The following is a 24,743-nucleotide window of genomic DNA, read 5'->3' on the forward strand; positions in this document are numbered from 1 at the left end:
TATATGGCGTCACGCCAAACTCTGGGCAATGCAGATGTAACCAAGGACAGCCTCTCAATGTATTCACTGATCCCAACTCTGTGAAAATACATAAATACATAAGCTGGCACCTGCTCAAGAACACGTTAGACCAGAGTTCAGGACTTGGTTTTCCAAATGACAAATAACCATCCCAAGCCTCATTTGTTATCTGGGGCTGAATCCCACATCACTTCTTAGAAAAAGGGGTTGAGTGTTCCCCCATATAAGGAGACATCACGTAATAATAAATCAGTGTGCATATTCTAGAGAGATTTATTCAAATGCTGTTGCATTTATCAATGAAGCATCAATTTAATATTTCACAGGGAGACAGTGTACATGTGGAAACCCATACAAGGCTTGTGATATAGGGGAGCATGTGATTTTATTACAGAATTCTGCGAAGTGAGGCTTATGCTCTGTTTAAAAATTGAAGGTTAAAAATACAGCAGTGAAAAATTATTAGCACTGCAGCTGAAAGGGACATCTCTTCCTTTTAACCTTAGGAAGGCTTTTTCCAACAAGACTGCATGCTCTTCTCTATCTCCTCGCTGGTAGTTATTGGCAGAATGGTGATACTGAATGCAGTGGTGATGGAGGCGTGAGCCTCCATCCGAGGCCCTGCACATGACATGGTATGGGCCCTCCAAACTACAGGAGTTTGAGATCAAAGTGTAAGTCAAGAGAGAAGGTGTATAGGTGGAAAAACAGGGAGGTGATTACGCCTGAGAAACAGCAGCAGTCACGGCACATCTGCTGCCCACCTCCACCATGAAAGAGTCTCCAAGCACCCGTGGGACAAGATATACAGAGAGATCCCTGCTTCTGCTCATTCCTGCATCAACTGCATCTTTGCTCAGCCTCTGGAGAAAGGGGAAGAAACCTCTCCAAAGACCCAGTTCCTTCCCACCCAGATCACTAGCTGGGGCGGGCTTGCTGTGCCACAGATTTTCATCCCTGGCAGCTGTCTGCAACAGTGATGTAAAGGAGAGAAGCAAGCAGGAGATGCTGCAGGCTGTCAGCTGTAGGGGATCCTTTGCAATGGGGCTTACCAGTGATGCCTTGCTCTGCAGGAGCACATGCAGCTCCCCAGAAGATGGCAGCAAGGGGAGGTGCACGGTCAGGAGACCTCTCCTGGCAGTGCCTTCTGCATTATTTGGACACAAAGACATCCTGCCAAAGCTAAGCCCTTCTCTTTCAGGATAAGGTCATGCATTTATTTGTCTGCCTGCACTCTTCAGCCATGCAGCTGACCCAGCTGGTACCCGAGCTGATGTGCACCCCTGGTGTGGTAAACCATTGTCACCCTTGTTCCACCTAGACAAGAGGACGCCTACTCCAGTAGGACTGAAATACTGCCTGCAACAAATACAGTGACAAACTCCCACCCACTTCAAAGCCAGATGCAGACTAGAAGCTAGCCCTTTGTTCAAAGATCTGCTGAAATAATATAAAAAAAAAAAAAATGTAATTAACAACCAGTGTCTGGGATTTACTTAAAAAAGCTGCTAATTTCACGGAGTTCAGGGATTTTGTCAGTGAAGGCTATTTTCTTGCTAGGGAAAGAAAACAAACCACAAAACCATCTCTGCTGGTCTTGTACCTCCTCCCCATTCTTCATGCTCTCTTCCTTGTTGTTTTTTTTAATACCCCATTCTTGAAAAACTGGTAGATTTACTCACTGTCATCCAGCCAGGGCAGCCACAAGCTGCTCTTTTGTTTCAGCCATGAATTGAAGGAGAGACCTATTCAGTGCTAGACTGCAGGGGAGCCGCGCTGTAAAACAGTGGCCTGGACACAACGCAGCACAGCCGATGAGCAAGTGCATGGAGGAGCCCCACCACCACACTGCTTGTGAGAGCTGCCTGTTGTTTGCTTATTTATTGCTTGCAGCCCTCTTGTATGATTATCTAGGAAACAGCTCTAAACCCCTTAGTGCCTGCTGCCAACAGGCAGCTTTCCAAACATAACCAAAACCCGCTCCTTCCATTTAACACAGATACTGGAGTCTCCACCTCAGCAGATTAGAGACTTACCCACAATTAGCTCATGTAAAGGGGCTCTCACAGTTGCTGATTTGCACCAACTTTGGACCAGACACCACCGTCTGACATCTGACTCCCTACAGACCTCCAACAGCACAGCCAAAGCACAGGGAAGTGAGGGAGAACTGCCCTGGTCCAGGCAAGGGGAACATCTCTGGAGCAAGATTTCCCCCCTGCAAGCCTGTACAGGCTCTATTCCTCACTCTATCAAACATGCTCACTGATTTCTTCAGCAATCCTCCATGTTTTGGCTTCTGTATTGTGTTTTAATGCTGCTCTCAAAGGAGTGCAATTGCCACAGCTAAGCAGCAGCGCTGCTTTGTACCAGAATTGAAATACCTAGAGAATAAATATGTGGAGGAATTTTCCCCTTACATGTACTTTACAAACAAAATATTCACATATTTAATTTAGCTTGAAGGACTCCAAGCCACCAATCAAGGCAATAGGCAGAATAAGAGCATGTATTAATGTGTTCCTGCACCTCACCACATTCATAACTCTCTACGTAAATAACCAGCATGAAGGATCGCTAGCACAAAGAATTGTATTACCTCTGCTTACATACTGAAGGGACCTTTACTATAAAAGGTATCGCTGTCAATTAAAAATAAACGTCGGCCATTTTTAGGATTTCCTGCCTTCTAACAAACTACTTAGTCATTCATGTGATGAGTTACAAAACTATTTTCAGAAGTTGTACTTCTAGTCACAGAGGCAAAACAGGAGAGATATTAAGTTATTCTTTTCAGCTGAACACACAGAAATTAAAACGTGCTTGTTTTAAACAGACTTTAAGGCCCCCATTGGCAGTCTGATGATAACCTGTTCTATAGTTGGAATGAATGCTTACGTTTTAAGTTAGCATTTTATGCAACAGTTGGGACATTTTAATTGCAGATGAACATCTAGTAACCAAAAAACCACACTGGTACTTTCATTAGATATAAAGTTTTAAATGTCAGCAAGTGAACTTGTTTTTCAAGTAGGAACATATTTCAGTTTTCAGGATGACAGAGTCACTCATCCGAAAAAATCAGTTCCACTTGCTAAAATAAGCTAACTGGTTTAAATATATGCAGGGCTAGGACAAACAGGAAGGACATTTTTTGTTAAATGTTTATCTTTGTGCAATTGTTTTGGGTTCTGGATTTCTAACTTTATCACCAAACCACAAAAAAAAAAATCATGGAAATATTTTATTTTCTATGCAACAAACTCCCAAGATCACGTCGGATCTCATGCGAAAACTAAGGCAAAAATCACTAAATCACTGCTGTGAAAACTCGTGTGTTCAAACTGTATTTACCTGTGCTATGTTTTAGCTTATGAATAGGTACTATAAGGGTGGGCTGGTGAAACCTTTGACCAATAAAAAGCATCACAAGGTTATCACAAGCATTTGCTCACAGAGCTACGGAAGGACAATGGCATTTCTGCTTTGCAGCAGGTTAGCAAATGCTATCCAGCACAGGATTTGCTTTAAAAACAGTCTTAAGGGCTGGATAAACATGGACCATTTAGGCACAGCCAAAAGTAGTGCTTAGTTCAAAAGTACCCTTGGAGCTGGGATTAGGCATCTAAGCTCCTTATTCAGTACTGGGCAAAAACTAGGTACACAGAAACAGGATTCATAAGCACCAGCACAGCTTCTTACCCCCACCAGCAGGGAATGTGAAAGAGGATGGGTGGAGATGACCCCATCACTCTCGCCCGGGCAGGTAACAAGCTCCCTGCTATGTGCAGACATGGTCAAGTTTTTACAAAAAAAAAAAAAAAAAAAAAAAAAAAAGTCCAACCCACAGGCAGCCAAACCTTTCAAATCCCCTGCCCCTTCCATCTAAAAGCTCTGGGGCTACAATTGCAGTGCTAGCATGAGAGAAATTTATGACTGAAGCCTTCCTTTGAGGCAGCCTGATCTCCTCCCTTCCCCTGCCTGACCAGCAGAACATCCCAGGGAGTGAGTTCCCAGGAGCTGAAAGCCAGGAGCTGGGTGACCTGTGAGTACCTGGGGTACCCCTGTGTGAGAAGTAAATCATTTGCCAGAAGAGCCCACCTGAAGCTGTGGTTGCCATGACAAATGATCCTTTTGTTTAATACTGAGGTAAATGGGCATACTGACTTGTAAACCTTAGTGGCACGGAACTAATGCAAACCCTCAGGCAGCTATTAATCACGTTTCCATTCCAAATATTTTAAAAATAGATGACTTGCCTTTGTTATTTTCTTTCAGATAGCGGATATCTGATGAAAAGTGTTCAGCTGGCTGATTAACCATCCCTTCACCAGCCTATCTGCAAGGAACCCACTATCACAGGACAGAGAGGTACAGCATCTGTCCCCAAAGACACGTACGTGTACCTGTCAGCAGGCAGTAATGTTCCTGCTACGCACCTGGAACATGTCCCACCACCCACCACCAGCAGCACGGTAGTTAAGTTTGAATATTTGAAGATTTATGGCCCTTCCAGAAGACTTAGAACTCTCTTTTAGCTTCTTGTTTCCCTATTAACTGCCCGGTCCCTGAGATACTGCTAGATTTGGCTTTCTGAAGGTATCCTGTGGTCTGCAGTCTGGTGGGCTAACTGGATGCATTGTGAAAACATGTCCCACCAAATGTAAATGTCCTCCCGCCTACTGAATGTCGCCTTGTTCCCAAAGCCTGAGCGAAGGCTACTCAGAGCTCCTCACCTACCCTCCTCCCATTGTCCTGCGCCCCTTTCTCATGCCCCTCTTATTCATCTGCTCTAGGACATAGACAGTCCTTGTCTTTTCATTCTGCCTTGATATATTAGCTCTTCTTGGAATGGACTAAACCTTTTGATTTTGTCTTGGGCTTCTTTTCCTGACAAAAAAAAAAAAAATCTTCTAGAGAGGAGGAAAGCTGGGAGTATCCTCCAGTGGATTCCTATGGCTCCTTCTACACACAGGAACACCGCTGCCTTTATTCACACAGCCCATCCTCACAGGCTGACTATACTAACCCCTCCACATTAGAGGAATTGCTAAATATCCACTGGAAAAAAAAAAAATCTGAGCTGGCAGAGCTGTATGCTGCACTTCTTTTACACACAGGCAGAGCATATCTGAGCTCCACTGCCTGCCTGTGGGTGACTCCACTCACACATGGGGGCTGGCACATCCTCCTCTCTGGTGAAAAGATGTGCAGCCCTGCAGAGTGGGTCTCAGTGCTGCCTTCCAGTTCTGCACGCTCCCAGTTCTCAGCCACAAGTCTGCCAGTGTAGCAAGAGCTCACAAGCTTGTGGTATTACTGATTTCCACCCAAGTGAATCTTTTGGGAAGGCTGATACCTGAATGTCACAAAGTCAGACCTCCCCTGCTGTCATTTGGGCTAGCTTTTACAACATCAAGAGCTTGAATGAGGACAAGAAATCTTTCCTGAATGACCTCAGTGTGGGATCTGCCTCTGGGGAGGCAGCATCTCTTCTGCCCCATAGCCCTTAAACCAGGAACACACATCTCTGGCATTGAAGAATTGCCTTTTCCTTAGGGTCCCTAAAGAAAACCAAGCACTGAAATCTTAACCCCATACATTTTACTGTAGCTTGAGGCTAGCAATGCAGGTAGCTCCCATAAGAAAACAGCAACCAGCTGTGCATCCAGAGCTTTTGTACTGTTGCTTGCTACCAACAGCATCCTGACACGGGGCAGGCACACTCAAACTTCCACTTTATGCTCAACTTATGTCAGGATTTTTCTCTACATTTAAAAAGGAAGCTTTCAACTGAATGTTATTTTCACAAGCTACTCAGGGAACAGGACTGGTAGAAGAAGATATCAGCTAAAAAAAAAAAAATTAGCAGAGGTCTTTCACTTTTAAAGTGTCATTTTGCACAAAACGAGATGCACAGTTTTCTGCTTTCATTCAAACAGAGCCAAACCTGAGGACCATTTAATATCAGTAACAAAATTCCTATGAATTTAAATAAAAACAAGACCTCAATGGGACATACTAGCTTTTGGATCTTTGGCAATGCAAATAGCATGCAAAGGCCTCAGACAAAAACAGTTTATAAAAACTTTGCTGGAAGACAGTGATTCAGTGGTTCTGTCATTTTTCACACTTTAATGTTGGAAAATAAGGTGTATTTCTAGCAAGTACTTCAAAGGAAGAGTGCCTTGCCCATAAATGTCTGTGTGTCTGTTTAGTAAAGTGGAATGTGAATGTCTGTGAAACCAAGTGAAAACATGGGGCTATGGAAAATATACAACATCATATACGAAGATCAATTCTAAACTTTTACATTCCCAAAGAGTTCAGATGTTACTATTTTCAGATATACCTATGGTTTTATATTATCTTGTTCATGGTTAAAACAGTTTCAAAAATCTGCTTAGACAGGCTAGAAAAACTAAACAGAAAGCCACTGGAAGAGAAGAATAATTTCTTTCTTTTCCTGTCTTTTATGACATCTGTTAACTGCAAATAACATGCTATTATGCTGCAGTTTTGCCCAAGACCCCAACATGGTAGACACTTGCCTTTCATATCACTGAGAAAGCATTAACTTCGTCCAAAAATGCATCTGCCATGTTCACAAAAATTAGCAGCCCAGAGATCAACATTGCTCTTACGGAAATCGGAGAACATTTCATTATTTCCATGGGGTGATGAGCTGGTCTCAAAAATCCTAAATATGTTTTACTAATAGAATTCATCTTGTTAATAAGCTGGCATGTGAACCCGTTTTTTTCCGGCTGCTGAAAGCAGCTTGTGGTTTGCTTTTATTCTTTTGAACACAATTAGCAAAGCACTCCAGCAGCTGAATAGGTCTATTCATTTGAACAAATTATTCCCTGGCAGAGTTTAAAAAAATCTCCCCCAAACTCTCTCCCCATTCTGGTGTAGTCAGAATAGACACAAAAGCTTGCCTGTCATTAATCTTGCCTGGCTATGCCTGAAAAATACAAGTGGGACATACACTGTTGAATACGTTACATTTTTACCATCTCTCTCAGTGCCATGACTGAATTGCTTGCTTCTCCCAACCCTTATCTTAGCTGGTGTACAATCCTAATTAAAAGGCTGACGTAAGGAATACACACGGGGAAGAGTCTGGCACGGATGTAATGGATGAGATGATAAACTTTATGAGCACAGCTACCTCCCACGTAGCTTTTGTAGTGAGCTGTTGGCGCTTGAACAGTTGCTCTGATGCTGACCATTTCTCATTTCAGAAGGCTGAAAACATTAAAAATAACAGACTTGCCCTTTCTAATAAGTAGTAGCATCTCGCTCATCTAATTAATCTGTGTAGTTCTGACTCTCTGCTCATTCTTTCACTGAGATAACTTTACAGGCAAATTGGGCTCTAGTTCCCTTCTGCAGCCTATTTTCAGTGTTGCAAAAAGGACTGTGGCTAGGATAAAACCCACGCATTTACCTAGTGAACAATGCTGTCATGTAGGTAACACAGCAGAAATATTTAATTAGTTGCACTTTCAGTTTTTAAATGAGAAGAAAAAACAAGCCATGGGTGGTCTGTAACCTCAGAAGAGCAAATATCCCCGGCTGTAAAATCATCCCAGCTCAGAATACTGGGTTAGACATAAAAAAAAGCATTTATTGAATCCTAGGCCTGAGCCAAGAACAGAAGGTGCATTAAGAACTTCCAAACTGCAGCCTACCACCAATTCATTAAGTGTTCGGCATTATTTAATAAAAATGGCTTATGCATATACTTTAACTGAAACGCTATTTATTCATAAACATTTTTAACTAGAGCATCTGTTGGGAGTTACACACACACCAATTCAGAGACAGTTTCAAATTCCTCTGTCGAGTAAAAGCATGCAATTACCATTGCTGCCTGACCTAGGTTATAGGTCTGCATGTGGAATTTGTCCCATATTTTGCTACTAAACCAAGGGTCTCAATTGCATTATAAAGACCAAGATATGCTGCTGTTAATACCGTGGCAACATGTTAGCATTAGAGAAGTGAACAAATGTTACAGTTTGTGTAACAATGTTAAAGCCTTTTGTCCCTATGCCAGAACCCCAAATCTGAATGGGTTTTTGGAAAAAAATATCTACCTTTAGCTATTTTATCAGAGAAGACAGACTCCAAAAAGTAAATAAAACGGTCAGGCTTTCTAAGGAACAACATGATGATTGTTGAAAAAAATCATGCAATGGGATGTTGCAGACAGCGAACATCAACGTTTTTAGTCGCCTACCTAAATACAAGTAAGATGTCTGCTCAGACACTCTCTGCATCTCTTAAATTTCACTGCTGTTTAGCTAGAAGGCTTAATGAAGCTTTTTACTTCACAACAGAGATTTCTTGGCAAGTCAGAGAAATTGCTTTTTCCACACTTTCCTGCTCACTTACAAGGTACACGTTATTCTACCTTCCCCGTCATCAGAGTGTAACATCCCTGCAAAAAATTACAGCAATTTCTGACATGGGAAAGATGTATCCAGAATACATTTCCTGACTTTTTTTTTTTTCCACTTCTTCCTGTGTGATTTCACAGCTGGAGATGAGGATGACCAGCAGTCTTTGACCTGATAGTCCTCCAAGGGCCACATGTGTTCTCCAGTCCGGCAATTTGACAGCTGCTGTTTTAGGACTTTGCCCTTTCTGTCTCCCTTATCTTTCTTTCTGTCATCTGGTTATTTTCCATTTTTATGATATTCTTTTTTGGTAGATAATAATGCCTTTAGGATTAATGCTGGCAAGAAGCCAGGACAAAATGGCAGCGCTAACTACTCTTGTTTGAGCTAGGGTCACTGTGAGATAATTTAGGCCATAGACCCAGGGCCCCATTTTCCCATAACACTGCAAAAATCCACACAGAGAAGCAGAAATGCTAAATGCTTCAAATCCAGATTTGTCTGAATTTGTTCTCTTGGGATACAGCTTGCAGAAAAGGATGAGGATTATATTTCAACACCCGCTGATAGGACTTGAGATAGACTGTACCACAGACTGTCTTTCCCCATAGGTTTTGTTTTTAGGAGCAGAATCCAGCAGAGAAAATCTGTCTCTGTCACTTCCCAGCCCACTCAGCTGAATGACCTCTCCCCAGTGAGTTTCCCTTGGAGAAAACAGCCCTGGACAGCATGCTTTGAGGCTAATATTGCCACTTTCCTCCCATGCTGCCAGAACAAGTACTGTTAACGAGGTGTCCACTATTCACATATCTTTCTGAGAGGAAGGAACTAGTCCTCAGTTTGGCTTTTTATTTCCCCCCATCAGTTTTTTTTCTTAAGCGTGAAGACTTCACTGAAATGTTTGTCTTCTCAACATGGCAGTAAGACAATCGGTTAAGGGAATAAGAACCATCTCCTTCTCACTGACCATACTGGGGAAATGCAAAATTCATCATAAATGCTTTTGCATCCGAAGTTCCAAAGTCTGATAAAATTCACATACTGTTAATAAAGTATCACACCTAATGTTTTCACTACACCCAGCCCAAGTCTAGCCCTCTTAAACAAGTTTTATTTTCCCTCTATGTTGCGAAGCTCTGAAAAAAGCAAGTATGGGAGGATCTGCTGAGGTCTATACACATTAAGTATCCATATAATATTAGGACATTCTGTGCTTGAAACCAAACCTCTTTTCCTTCTAGCCAAGATATGAAGCTCCTACATGGGGGCCCCAGATACCTACAACCTACCCCGTGAGCTTCTGGCAAGTCAAGAACTGCTATTTCAGACAAGAAGAAACTGCAGATAGATAGATCATGAGTCCTCCTTTTGCCCCAGTCAGAATGGGTTGGAATGTGTACAGAAAGCCAGATGGGATGGGAAGAGCAGGAAGAAAAGAAGAGTCAGCGGCAGTAGCCCCATGCCACTGCCTGGCCCTGGCAAAGGGTGAAGAGCACTGGAGTGCTTGGAACAATGCAAAAGGCTCTGGATTCCAGGTAGGAAGAGGATATACGGGCAGGCAGCCCACAGAGCCAGACAGAAAAAGGCTGAGAATGAGGCAGTAGGGAGCAAGGCTCCCCGGCAGCTGCCCTGGGACAGCCAAGAGCACCACCAGCACAGTCATCTGATTGCAAAAGGAACCATGAACTGAGGAAAAAGGACTTCTGGCAGCAAGTACATGGGCATTCAAGAAGTATCCTCAAAAAACAAACAAACAAACAAACAAAAAAAAAAAAAACGCCTGAAGAATCTCCACCCAGTGGCACTGGGGGATTTACTTTCTCATGGATGTACTTCTGCTTGACCATAACAGTGTTTATATTTGTCCAGTGTCCTTATCTATGCTAAACTGGTGTATGGTTTGCAGTGGGTCCCCATGCTTAAGGACAGCAAATCTTCCCCACTCCCTGCTCCACATTGTCCTCCCAAACACAGACCAACACCCAGGAGCTGGGCAGAAAGCATCCTGAACTCTCCACAGGTTAAGACTTCTCTCATCTGTGAAAACATCACATTGCCTGGACTAAAAATCCCTCAAAACTCTAAGACTGAAACTCTCTGGGCGTGACTGGATCTTTGCTACTCATATTTGCACTTCTCCCCAGCCAAGAACCAAGAAAAGGCAGTAGTTTTTCAAGGTACATGTCTTGTTAAGTGATATCGGCAAAAGGGCACATAGAGGGAAAGGGTAGAACAACACAAATTAGTCCCATGCCTTGTTCAAAACTCATTTAGCAGGTTCTTCAGAGAGCAGCACCTTGACTGTGCCAGTTAGAGTTTCTCTTTCAACTCAAGGCAAAGAATGTCAACAAGACTATTTTCCTACACTCTGAAAGCTCCAGAATAAAAATACAAGCCACCAACATGACTCAGCATTACACTCTAATTAGAATATTTAAATAAAATATAGCCATGTTTTTGCTTTGAACTAGAAGATGATACCTCCATGTGGTGGACACAAAGCTTAAAGTAAGGAGCTGAGGTAAGTGCCTAAGTGGGAGCAATCAAATGAGAGGTTTGGGTTGCTTTCTTGAGTTTAGGGCATAAATTTCCCCAAATCTTTCTTTAGGAAATTAAAGGAGATGCTCCGAATGACTCACTTTTCTTTTCTTTTTTTTTCTTTCAGCTAAGGTGATATCTTTCAAGCCAATTTAGCCTTGCTGGAGCATCTTATTTCGTGGTCTATTTCACTGCAACACCTGAATTTGCTTGAAAAACAACATAATATACTGCCTTAGTCTATGAAGCCAAAATTTCTTGTCTTCACTGGTTCAGTATTCCTCTCTTTGTAGGCAAAAAGGAAAGCTTTGTCTCACGCTCTTGACTGCGAGAGATTTAAGTTCTTCCCCTGACAGTCATTATTCCTATGGAACTCTTTGTATTACAGCCCTCATATCCTATGGCTAAAATGGATCAAACTCTCTTCAAGCACCTTCTCTTTCTTAGTGTATTTGGAAGGCTTACTCCCTATCATAGGGAAGGGCTGACAGTCAGGGAAATACTTGGATGATGGTGCACAGACCTAAACATACCTCTTGTACCTTCTGTTTGCTTTACGCCCCCCCCCCCCCAAAAAAAAAAAAAAAAAAGGAAAAAACAGATTGTATAGACAAGAGCGGGTTTTTACAACTGAACCTGGGTGTTTCTGTCCTGAGGAGGGCTCACTTTTGCTTTAATTTGGAGAGTGTTTTTTAAAAAGATGTTAATACCTGGAGCCTGTTGTTAAATACTTACATAATCATCCTCATGCAGACCTTGCTTCTGAACAGAACTTTTCACCTCCAGGGAAAATTTCTCAAACTCAGGCTTCACGGTCCTCAGCAGAGTGATGGTTTGGAGGTATGAGTATGCCTTCTTTGCTTCAAGGTCATGTTTGTCTCCTCTCCTCCAAGAGCCATTTCCTAAGTGAAAAAAAAAAAAAAAAAAAAAGCTTATTTCGAACTCCAAATTAGGTGCCACTACAGCACCACCTTCCTTTTTCAACCCAAAAGTCCCCTCTCCTGCACTGTGAGGAGATGGCACAGTACGAGGGAGAACAGAACCTGCTCCAGAAAGAGACGGAAACCAGGCAGTGAGGAACAGCTGGTGGGAAGTAAATGTGCAAACAGAAAGACAACTTTACTCCCATGCTGTGCTTGCTTATTTTTAAAGGGTGGGCTGAAGTCTAAGCATGAGAAGACATCTCAGAGCGAAAAAACAAGCCAGATCCTGAACACACAGATATTTAAGTTACAACAAGTGAGGGAGGACCTGACCACAGAGTTTTTATTTCATATCATCCCATTGGCAGCACTCTTCGGTCCTGGGCAGTCAGAAAGGCACCAGTAAAGTCAATAGTATGATCATCACCCTGAATGGGAGGCAGATGGTGTAGCTACTTCTCCCACAGCTCTCCCACTGCGGTCGAGGAGAAAACCATGTGTGCAGTGGCTGCCAGACCAGCCCTGCTCTTAATGGAAAAGAAACACTTACAAATAAATGGGATTCTGCACCTATGCTGTATTTACATGGTTTGTGTCACAGAAGGGGCATGATTTAACTCAGACCACCAGTAAAGTAATCAGAATTTAAGAAGCAGGACAGCGGACAGGCTGTTAGTTAACAGAGAAATCCTTCTGCCTAACAGGCACTGACGCTAGCAGGTCCTGAGATCCTGATACATAGCTTCAGGACATCAATGGAAAGGTTACCCTAGATCAGATTTTGTGCTATTTTCCATAAACAATAAATAAGAGAGACCTACAGAGAACAACAATAGCCCTAAGCAATGTGCTTTTAAATACCAACAAATAATTAAAAGCTAGATAGTCACTTTATTTTTGGAACAGCAAGGAACTCCCCGCCATGGCTAAATGAGCCATGACAAAAACTAATACCAAGCTCCCACGTGTGACTGGAAGGCACACAGGACCCTGAAATGACAGTGGATATGTTTGCTCTGCATGGTTAGAGGACCATGGTGCTGTTTGGACCAAGAAAAGTGACTGCTTTGGAAGCAAAGATACTAATGGCAACAGAGTTCAGGCATGAAACTCTCAGTGCTGCTTGCACAGCACTACAGGCTGCACTGGGTGCCTGTGGAAGAGCAAATGCATGAACAAGACTCTCCAGGTCCTCCTCTTTTATTATTTTTTTTTAAAGAAAAAAAATAGTCAATTGAAAAATTGCTCTCCTTCCTCAGAGAGTACAGAGGAAGCATTGAAGGACCTGTACTTCTCAGAAGAGCAAGTCTTTCCTCTTGTTGATATCAGCTCCCGGTACCCTCAACACAAGGAAGGAGGCACAGGAAGGTCTAGATTGGTCTGCCTTGGTTTAGAGATATATTTCCAAACCCGAAGTTTAGCTGGTTAAAATCAGTTATACCAGGAATCCATTCATCAGGCTTGGTGGAAACACCAGACAGCAAGTAGCATCGTGCAGCATGATTTTGCCCTCAGAGGTAGCAATGTCTGCTATTGTTCCATGCCTGCACTCTGTCCTTTTTAGAGAAATAAATAAATAAATAAATAAATAAATAAATAAATAAATAACAATGGGAAGATACAGAAAAGCTCTACTGGAGTCTTGAAGCTGAAAAGCCTCAGCCCAGCTGCATACCTGCTTTTCAGAGGTACAGCATTTAAGATGTACTGCAGCGATTGTTACATGGAGGAGTTTGCTATGTCTTGCATTTACAGGAGCAGATGGCTAAAAAGAGTGGGATTACAAAAGAAAAAAAAAGATAGTGCTGGTGGAATTTGAGTAAGTTTCTGTCCTAGACATTATACATATTTATTTTTAAAAATACTGACAGGGAACAGGGAAGCTACACTTGCATAACAGAGTTCCTAGAATAATTTCCATATTTAAATTCCTTCATGGATTATTTTGTGGGATGTAGTCTTGCCACAGCACTTTTCTGCAATTATTGCTGCCTTGGCATTTAATATGTCTACTCTTCTGAAAAATTAAAAATATTCAGAACAGAGGGCAACAACAAACTGCAATACGGTCATCTGAACTTGAAGGGAAAGTGCCAATTTGTCTATCACAGCCACTTTTAGTTTTTGTGCCTCTTATAATTCTTGTATCTCCCAGCACTCTGAACAAGGAATTTAGGTGGAATTTCTCTGCATTTCTCTTTTATGTTTGCTTTCCACATGTGATGACCACCTGCACAGAAGTCAGTTTCTAACAGTCATTTTGATCCTCGTGGGAAACATCCACAAAAAAAAGCACAGAACAGAAAAATTGTTTTAAAAGAATTGCTACTTATAAACATCAGGAAAATGCACTTTCTAACAACACAGACAGGAGGCAGACAGTTGTCATTTATCTCTTGGAAAAGCTACAGGCAGGCTGCGCTACCTGCCATACAAAGCAGGATCATGCTGAGACCCCCATGCAACTGCACTGGCCACACTGCCAGGGTTCCCTGGGGGCAGGATGCTGATCTGGGGGCTTGAAATGCTGCCTCCTAGCAAGCACTGTTCTGAAATGCAAAAGCCTTCACATAAATGTAGCAGCCTATCTCCTGGTCTTACAGGAGCATCACCTGCTCAAAGAGGACTATAGGAATCACCTGTCCCAGCCAGCTTCTGTGTTTCCCCTTCTCTGCAGCCCAGCCACCGACCCTGCTCACTTCAGCCAAGGCAAGAAAACCATCAGTTTTAGGGAATAATTCACCTGGGCCATTTCAGACACCTAAGGATGAGGTGAATCACTGTTTGGGGGTGCCTAATTCTCTCTTGTGACCCCAAAGGGTGCCCACCTCACGAGCAGACTTGTACTTGGGGCCAGATGAATCACTTTTGATGCATTTTTACTCTGTGAGAAGAAATGCAGCAGCAGTGCAGTGGTAACAAAGCACCAACGGCAGCCAGAGGGGTTATTTGATCAGTGATTTCTAGGCACAAGTAAAATCATGTCTGCAAAGCTCCCATGGTCTATGAATGGGCTGAAACTTCAGAGTTATGTGACTGCCGATATGGATTCAGCTTTTTGCGTGGTCCCGATTAGGGCTGCAACACCAAATGGCTTCACTTATGCTACCGGGGATGAAGTCACACTGAATTTCAGTCAGCAAACAGAAAACCTTGATTTGAGCCATTGGCTTTGATTGTGCTCTGCAGTTTTATCTTTCAGTTATTTAAGTAATTTCCTTATTAGCTGGAAGAACTTGGCACTTCTTCAGCTAACTTAGACACATGTATGGGTATCTTTACTTCTGTACCTATCTGTATCTTTGAATTTAAACAGTTACATGTGCTCATTATAGAGCTTTTCAACAAACAGCACTGTTTATTGTAAAATAATCTCAGAGGTGGTAGATGGATAACAGTTTATGTAAAAGAATTTAACTTGCAATTAACTGATTCATTAAACAAAATACATCATCCTTTTGTGAATTCAGTCATTTTTGTTCATCAGCTTTTTGAGGCTTGAAAGAAAAATTTTCCTTCTTTCTCAACTCCCACTTGGTTTTCAATTTGAAAATAATTTGTTATCGTACTGGGTTAGTTAAGGCAGCCTGCTGTGGGGGTAACTACTTTTTATGCACCTGCAAAAGAGGCTGCTCCATTCAAAATCTACTTTGGCAACTTCAGCTAAACCTAGTTCCCAGGCAGGATTTCTCCCAGCTTCAGTCTGTAAAACTCTGTCAGTAAACCCACTGCTTCACCTTCAATTTAACTGAGACAGCTATACCAGCTGAGAGTAGGTTTAGCCCCTACCATGAACTGCCACAGCATCAGATGTAACTAAACATAGGTATATTTCAAAAAGCAAACGTATTCAACTTACATTTTTAAGTTAGGTTTTAACTTGACAAATCTTACCGTATTTACTTGGGGTGAAATCAGCCACTCAATAAACCCTAATCTAGTACATTTGGACTGTCTGTGCTTTCCCTTAAATAGAACAGTGCTGGACAGTTTTGCATATACAGTTTGCAATCAAAAGCTGAAGTTCACAAGCTTGACTGGTTCATTTGGTGACTTCTGGAGACCCAGGCCTTGCAGCTGCCCACAGCTCCTGCCTCCTCTCAGGTGGCTCATGGACCACAGCCCACCAGGACCACAGCCAGGAGTGCCCCTGCTCTGAGATCTGGTGGTCACCAGGCTGGAGCTGAGCGCGCACACGCTGCAGCATGGGGTGCCAATGCTGGGATGCTAACATGCCTGTCCAGTGCTGCTCCCCCTACAAGTAACTAACACCTATAGTGGATTTCTTAGGTTTGGGATGAAAGGGACCTTAAAGACCACCCAGTTCCAACCCCCTGCCATGGGCAGGGACACCTCCCACCAGCCCAGTTTGTCCAAAGCCCCATCCAGCCTGGCCTTGAGCACTGCCAGAGATGGGGCAGCCACGGCTCCTCTGGGCAGCCTGGGACAGGGCCTCACCACCCTCTGAGTGAAGAATTTCCTCCTAATGTCTAAGCTAAATCTACCCACTTTAGTTTAAAACCATTATTTGGTATCCCATGATCCACTCAGTGGCAACAAGAGCTGCCGGGTCCCTTTTATTTCCCGCAGTGTCATAACCTAAGTGGAAGGTAATCGCAATGATGGGGAGACAGCGGTGTATTCTGGAATTCAGAACAGCGTATTTTGAGACTAAGAAATCTAAAAATATTACTGGGTTTACAGAAGACTTTGCAACATACTTGGGCAGGAAAAACATTACCATATGACGAGCTGTTGAAGAGTTCAATATTGAAGAAAGCGTAGTCCCCATTGGTCATTCCATGCCGATGAGCAGCCAACATGATGTTCCTGATTGTGTCACCGCTGGCACACATGATTACAACTGGTGGAAGAAAATGGAAAACACAGATAAGGAACAGTTCAAGAACTTTATGGAACAGATTGTTAAGCATGAATGCTGCCAAAGACAATGACCCGAGCTGTCCTCCCAATGTTGCAACAAATGTGACAGCGCAAACAACAACGAAAGCTGATTTCCCAAACCGCTCACAGAAGACAGGTACCAAACACGGATTGACTTTTTACTCCTGTCTCCTCTGAATATAATTACAGAGCCTATACGTGATCTTTTTTTCCTTACTCCTGCAACATGCGTTAAGTTCTAGCCTCAAGTTTCCTCAACTTCATGTATTGGTAGAACTGATTGCTACCACAAACCACAGTTATACTTCAAGTGGTGCATAGGATGATCTGAAGGTGGAGAATTGAGATGATACAGGGATATTACCATTTCGATTTCCATTCTATTGAAATATTTGGGGTAGATTCATCTTACCTACACTTCAGCTACACAAAATTTGGGTATCCAGTATAGAATTCATTGCCTCTCTACAGTTACCATATAGCAGCATCTCTGCAGCTGATTCGCTGCAAGATTCACTGCAGCTGATTCATCCCAAGACAGCTTCTAGGGACAATGGTACAAATCTGTCCAGGACACAACTATCTCCAACAACTATATAATGAGCCTTTGCAACCACCTTTGATAGGACACAATGTTCAGCCAGCTACAAATGGAAAAATGAGTGTTGCTTTTTGGGTGTGAAGATTAAATGTGGTTACAAGATTAAATACCACAGAGCCTCGTTTAGGACAGATCAGAAGCTGAACAGGGTGCCTACAAGCCCCCACAGGTGTGCTCCGTGCAGGTGCTGTGATCCCCACTGCCACAAGCCCATGGGAGAAAAGCTGTGACAAACCTCTTGGATGTCACCACCAGTCCCCAGCTCCCTTTCTGCCTGGAAGGAACAGAGATGGGCATGGAGACGATTCAGTCACAACCTTACGTAGTGTTATCAGGTGCCCAAAGGGCTGCCAGTGATCTTCAGGGGTAAGAAGACCTTTAGGCAACCCTGCCCAGCACCTGAGCATTCAAGCTAAATTCACTGTGTCCCACCCTGAAAGATTTTGCAGCCGGAGCTTGAGAAAATAGAGCAGAGGACTGCTCTCCACCCAGCCCAGCACTGCCCAACCACCTCTACTCCAGCGGGCTGGTCTGTCCTCAATCTCTTCATACATCAACATACCCCTAAAGTGTTTTTCTTCATTAGATTAATGATGCTGATTGAGAAATCACTTCCCCAACCTGCTGGGAAGGGGAAACTATACCCCTCTCACACAGTCTCCCTGCAAAAAGAAAGCAGAAATTCTGGCGAGGTCTTCAGCAACGGGGAGACACCTCCTACCCTAAGCATGTTATGCCATAAACTTTTATATGCATTCACAGAACTATCAGCATGAAGCTACTGACAACAGAATACTGCAAAGTATTGTGTCAGTGCGTGCTTTGTGGCTATACCCAAGGCAAGGTCATAAGAGAACTTGTTGGGACGATGATCTGAAACCAACGGCATGCACATTTCCAAGAATGCCGTCACGCATAGCAGGGCTCAAAAACTACAATAACGAATGCAAATGTTTTCACCCCAACAATAAAACTGAATCAAAACCACATTCAGCTTTTCTGGTTAGAAGTGTTTGCTATTATAAGAAATGAAAATTTGGCCCGTTTGGCCTTTCTTCTCAGACAATGAATCTTCTCCCATCGCTTTTCTGACTGGGTGCCATGACAGGCGTAAAATTCCAGATGCACCACAGGGCTGAATCACGTTCGGTACATCCCCATGCTCCAGGAGAGTGATACCATGCACAGCTCTGTCCTACTGATTACAGCAGAGCAACGTAACAATTTCCAGAGCAGCAGAGCAAAGCATATTTCATGACTATTGTGAGGTGTATTAGCATGGAGGAAAAGAAGAAAGAATTTCTTACAATAAAATTTGGATCAAATCTTTTCCAGACACACATCAGGAATGAATTTGTCTCGCTGTTCCTAATTTCAGTATAGGTGAGAGATTTCCTTCTGAAATGTTTCCTTGCTGCCCTCCCAACTCCCCCTTGACTTTGCCTTTATAATTCACATCTATCATAAAACTGTAATCTGTAGATGGAATCAAAGAGACTCCCACAGCACCAGTAAAAGATCTTGAGCAAATGGAATAAGAAAGAGTGGGGGAAAAAAACTATTTTAAAATATGTTAAGTCATATTTTGTAAGCCTCTAAAGGAATGTAAGGGAAGTAATATTAACTATCTGGATGTGGTTTTTAACCCAGCAGGAGAGCAAAGATTACATATTTCAAGATTTTTAAGCAAATAAGCTAAGGGCAAGTCTCTCACAATCTTTCAGATATCTAAATTAACGTTTATTTAATCAGCATCTATGCCTTACTATTGTATACACACAGATATAAAGTGGTCTCCCTCCAGCACCATACACACAGAACACGGTCATTTTAATACTAATATTCTGCATTTATTGACTCACCCTGCAAATACTTAGTTTAATTCCAGTTAGAGGAGTAAGTTCTTAGCAAAGTGAGTACCTCGGACTATGCTCGTGCAGAACATGTTTCAGCACAGTGCTGGGTTTGTGGCCATTGTGGCTAACCTGAGCCTACAGCATCAAGTCTACAGCATGGGGGACCGAGCCGGCAAGTGAGTTTGAGCTACTAATGATATTCAGTAAAGACAAGCAGTTAACTTTTATCATCGTATTTTTCCTCATGATTTTGTTATGACTCTGAGACATCTGAACTCATTCCAGGGCCTGGACAGGCACCTGCTGGCAAACACAGTGGGTGGCTGGGTGTGCCCCTGCCTGTTGGCACCCCAAAAACCCAATGCAATCCCCCAGCCTGACACAACCTAACCCACGGGGCCAGCCTCTGCCCTGGGAATAAGGCACAGAGCCTGGGCCCCCACGGGCCCACTGATGGTGCAACTTCTTTCTCAGCCCTGGAAGGGTCTTGAGCAAATAGCCCATATCCATTCTAAAGCTTGTTCTTACTCAGGGCGGGTCAAGAAATCCCCGTCATTCAGGTGCAACCCCCAGCAGCAGTGAAAATGGAAAGGGCGCAGGGCAGGAGCCCTTAAAAGCTGCTGAGAAAACCAAGCAAACAAAAATGAAGTGCTTTGGACAGTGTCACCTTATTTACCAGCCCTGCTGCCCCATGGGACACCTTCCTAAGAATCCCAAGAAGAAACGAAGCCCTAATCTGGTAAGCAAAGGCACATCGTGTGTTCTTCACATGATAGACGACATTTAAAATATTTTGACAGCCTGCAAGATGTTGTAAACAGCAGGACCACCCCTCAGACCCTGCAAGGCAAGCTGTGCAGTCAGTCTTTAAAGCCAGAAACACAGCATTGGAGGCAGAAGGGCCTCACTTGCTGCATTTTGCAGTAGCAGCATGAACCAGAGGACAAATTAGGAGGTGAGACGGAGTGAAGGGACCCCACTGGGCACAGAAGGCTGCTTTTATTCACTCGTTTGCAAGTCACAGAACAAGGCAAGACCAAAGGTCCCAGCTCAACAAAGCATTTGAGCCTGGGCTGAAATCAAGCCTCTCTTCCTTGGCTGTCAGCATGGTCTGAACAGTGGGGGTTGCCCTTAGCTATCAGTCACATTCCCACAGCACATTCACAACTCCCTTTGGCTAGGGGCAAACACTCATATGTTCTCGCCACAATCACACTGTTAAATTCTTTGCATCGGGAAAGCCAAGCACATGCACAAAAGTTAGGCTGATTAAAAAAACAGAAAAGCATCTTTCCATACATAGCTGTTTCCCCTAGCACTTCTACATTTCTTTCTCTCCATTCAGCATATTTCCACTAATGGTACTAACTAGGACAGCTCTATTTTAAGCACCTGCTTCGGTGTTTCCACAAAGTGAGAATTAGGGATACATACATTGTTAGACCCCAGTTACCTCACAGGTTAAGGATTTCACAGCAGTGTAACTGCAGCACCAGCACAATACTGCTCGGTCAAAGCACCGCAGCCTACAGCATGGCAATGTGATTTGTGCCAGTCCCATGCAGCATGAGCTTTTATCTGTTTTCATTTTGTTACCACCTTAGCATTCTGCAACTGGGGATGTAAAAGCTGCACAAAGTATTTTTCACATCTATGCCTCTATTGAAAAACACCTGAGGACTTTCTTTGAGTTGATCCTGCAGTCGACTTCTGGAATACATCTCTTCCCTTCTTACAATAACTTACTACGGAAATCCACAGTTGGTGAAAGCCTCTAGCAGAAAATACCTTTTTGATGAGTCCATGTATCCACACATCATTTGACAAGATCTCACTTTCAAGTACATCTAACTACAAATTCATATGCCCCAAAGTACTTGGAGCATTTTACTGCTTCCTGATGCAAAGCCGGTTCATCCGGCACAGGGGTGACTTTCCAGCAGGTTTTACAAGCCATTTATCTGCACGGTGTTTTGCTAGCAGTTGGTGGCAATATTACTGCACACACTCACGGGTTTAGCACTCACACATCCCCTGAAACAAGAGCTAGCCCCAAGTGGGTTTGTTATTTATGAACTAACCGAGGGGGCTTCTAACTGCAGGAGTGGGGAAAAGGCTCCCCACAGCAAAATACAGCGGGGTGAGAAAAAAAAAAATACATCTTTGCTCAGCCTTTAAACCTATCCAGAGTCACTTTAAAAAAGTATCTCAGAATGAGCAACAGACTCGCTGGGCAAATGTGGGCAGATGTGGGCAATTTTGGCTGTGCTGGTAATCTGGACTGCCAGCAGAAGGCTCATTTCTTACCATGCCACAAAACCATCCCAGTGCAGTCCTGGAGGGCGATCCTCCATCCCTGCTGTGGGATGCAAAGTGCTAATTGACCTGCATGGGGCAAAGCCTTACCGATGGCCCCACTCTGGTGCACACCCAGCCCCAGGATGCTCACGGCCAAGCTTCCCCACCACAGATCCCAGTCTGCAACGCATCCTTCATGCAACCCCTTCCCAGACGACTCTTGGTGACCCATCCCCAACCCCAATCCCCCCCAAAAAACACACCGGCAAGGCATCACGCAGCCCCAAACCCACCCCCAGCCTCACGCAACCACCACTCACCCCTCTCGCCGGCCTGCAGTGCGCGGACCACTTCATCAACGTCGAGGTGCCGGCTGGTCTCGTCGAAGCTGTGCACCGCCATGTGGAAGGCCTCCTCCTGGAAGACCACATGGACGCCTTCCATGGTGAAGTAGCAGCTGCGCTCGGGGTTGCTGTCGCTGTAGAGCAGCGTGGCGCGGCTCCACTGGTGGTGGCGGAAGAGGGCCAGCAGCATCTCGCCCATCTTGGCGTAGGCTGGGGCGACACGGGTGAGGTGCGAATACTCGCCACCCTTGACCCCAAAGCCGGCCGCCAGCGCCCCGGCTGACAGCATGGGCACATCCCAATGGGCCGCCAGCCGCGCCACCGGCGCCGCCGCGTACTCGCACACCGGCCCCAGCAGCAGGTCGGGGCGGCGGCGTTGCAGGGCCACCATGTCCACCAGGCTGAAGAGGGCGCGGTTGCCGCACGCCGAGTCCTCGTAGGTGAGCTGGAAGGCGTAGCCGGGCGGCAGCCCGAGCCCCCCGCTGCCACCGCCGCCGCCGCCGCTCCTCTCCCGCAGGCTCCGCACCGCGTACTCGATGGCCGGCCGCACCCGCCCCAGCGAGAAGAGGTAGGCGTCGTCCTGCGGCAGCAGCACCAGCACCCGGATCAGCTTCTCCTCCTCCTCCTCGTCCGCTGCCGCCTCCGCGGGGCCGCCGCCCAGCGCCGCCAGCACGCAGCAGAGGCTGCCGAGCAGCCAGGGCGGCATCGCGCCCGCCCCCCGCGGCGACCCCAACTCCGGCAAAGTTTTCGCCACCACCCTCCCCTCCTCGCCCCCTCGCAACCCCCTGGCCCTTGTTCGGTCGTGCTTTATTTCTCAGGTGTGTGGCGAGACTAACAACCTGCCCCAGCCTGCGGGTCACGGACGGAGCATCTCATTTCCTCAAAGTATTCGTGCTTCACCTCGCCTGCTCTCCCCTTTTATTATTATCAATTTTTTTTTTTTCTTTTAATTTTTTTCTCCCATCCACCTCCCTCCCCCTCGCCGGGGCTGCCTGCCCCGCTGCTCCCTTCCCCGCTTAAGTAACGCGGCTTCTCCGCACGCCCGGCTCGGCGCCGCCGGGTTTGTGCGCAGGGAGGAGCCGGCCCCGCCGCCCCCCCGGCCCCGCCCGCCGCCACCCCCCCGGGCCCCGCACCTCGCCCCCGGGACGGGCTGTGGGGAGCACACGGGGCCGGGATGTAGGGCAGACCCTTCACGGGACCCCCGCGGTGGTTTGGGGGTGCGAGGTGCAGGGGGGGCTCGCCGCTGGGAGGCTCTTTTCACCGAGGGGTGGGTCCCAGCGGGCAGGGGAATGGATGGGGTTGCTACAGGGGAGAAGCTTTTGGGGTGTCCCCACCCCACACTCTGCTGTTCCCTGCATCCCTTCGGGGTCTTTCTGTGCCCCCCTCCCCCGCGCCCCCCCCCCCCGAGAGCCCAGGCACGGTTTTGAGTCCCTTCCCACCCACGGTGGCTCATGCCACAAGCAGTGCAGATTTCCCCCGGTGACAAGTGTTGCTCTGAGATTGTTTTTTCAGAGGGAAAAAAGAAAAAAGGAAACTAACTTTTCTGATTATCTTGACAGCACTGCCCGATCAGAGCACATCAAACGCATCCCCGTTCAGCTCTCCTCACCGATCGTAAAGCTGCTAGGCATCATATTTTGTCACGGTCCGTTTAAAATGGACACTCCTGTTCTGGAATAAGGAACAATGTAAGCGTGAGGCATGCAAAGTCTTTTGTGAAAGAGGCTTTTGGACACCTGATGCTTTTCAACAGCAAAATCCTAAAGGATGTCTCTCTGTACATTTTTCTATGTACGCATCCTCAAACCCGGAGCCAGGGCTGCACGGTTTGATGCTTTCTGATCACTCAGCGAGTGCCAGGTTTGCGCTGGGAAGGTGAGTGAACGGCTCCTCACTTTACAGAAGGGGTTTGTTTAGTTCAGCACAGAGGTCGTTGTCAGGGCAGTATGTGTAAACTTACAGTTGTTGCTGCCATCACTGTGCAGCCCATGAATGGGAAACCAGGGCTCCTGGGGTGACCAGCTGCTCACCTTTAAGGTTCCTTGATTAAAAAGAAAAGAAAGCTGTAAGTGCTTATGCAACTGCAACTGGGAAGTGGAATGAAAACACCAGATAAATACAATGCACAGAAATAATCATTAAAAATATCTTTTTTTTTTTTTTTTTTTTTTTTTTTTTTTTTTTAGGAGCATGTATCTGATGGAGCTCAGTTAAATTAAAAAAAAAAAAAAAAGGTCACAAATGTGAAGATTGGTAGCTTTCCTGAGAAATGTGCCTCTAATGTAGTTTTGTTTGATTACTGAATTGAACTTCAGAGTGTTCTTGAAAATTACATAAACACCCACCCTGGTGAAGCTCGTTTTGTGTGTTCCTGTACCGTAAGTTATGTCAGGCATTTTTTGTTGTAAATGACTCCATATAACATACTGGAGATTAAGCAGAATGTTACAATATACAACATGCCAGCCATCTTCACCACAAAGCTTGCAAAAACATTTTCTTAAGACACATTTTGAAATGCTGACCTTTGTAGTCACTTCTTTATGGTGACCCTACAGATGTGTTTACAGCACCGAAATCTGGAAGGATCTCTTTTGATTCCCTCCTTTCCCCCAACAGAATATCTTTTTCATTTTACGTGTGAGCTCCATACTCTTCTGGCTGTCTTATTTGAGTGTAAGCTGTGTAAACATGATGGAAGAGATAGTAAGCCCATAAATCACAAGGCTGCCACCCTTCACACTGGCTGCTCCTTGTGAGGTAAAAGTACTGCTGGGAATGAATAAAAGTGGGAGAAGCACGGCCAGTGTAAGGGGGGAAAAAAAGCATTGAGCCAGTACTATTTAGCAGTA

The 24,743-nt window shown here is 44.8% G+C and overlaps 1 protein-coding gene across 2 annotated transcripts in view; it reads right to left on the reverse strand.

Annotated features, from left to right (window-relative positions):
* NPR3 (natriuretic peptide receptor 3) overlaps window positions 1-22,953 on the reverse strand; it is a 47,327-nt gene extending 24,374 nt beyond the window's left edge. For both annotated transcript variants that reach the window (XM_068667269.1, XM_068667268.1), the window contains exons 1-3: window positions 21,868-22,953; window positions 16,629-16,751; window positions 11,700-11,866 (exon numbers count right to left, since the gene is read on the reverse strand). In XM_068667269.1, coding sequence (XP_068523370.1) covers window positions 11,700-11,866; window positions 16,629-16,751; window positions 21,868-22,597 — 1,020 coding nt within the window. In that variant the 5' untranslated portion in view covers window positions 22,598-22,953. The remainder of the gene's footprint in view (window positions 1-11,699; window positions 11,867-16,628; window positions 16,752-21,867) is intronic.
* Between the last annotated feature and the right edge of the window lie 1,790 nt (window positions 22,954-24,743).

The sequence above is a fragment of the Anas acuta genome, chromosome Z, assembly GCF_963932015.1.
Source record: "Anas acuta chromosome Z, bAnaAcu1.1, whole genome shotgun sequence".
Classification (NCBI taxonomy): domain Eukaryota; kingdom Metazoa; phylum Chordata; class Aves; order Anseriformes; family Anatidae; genus Anas; species Anas acuta.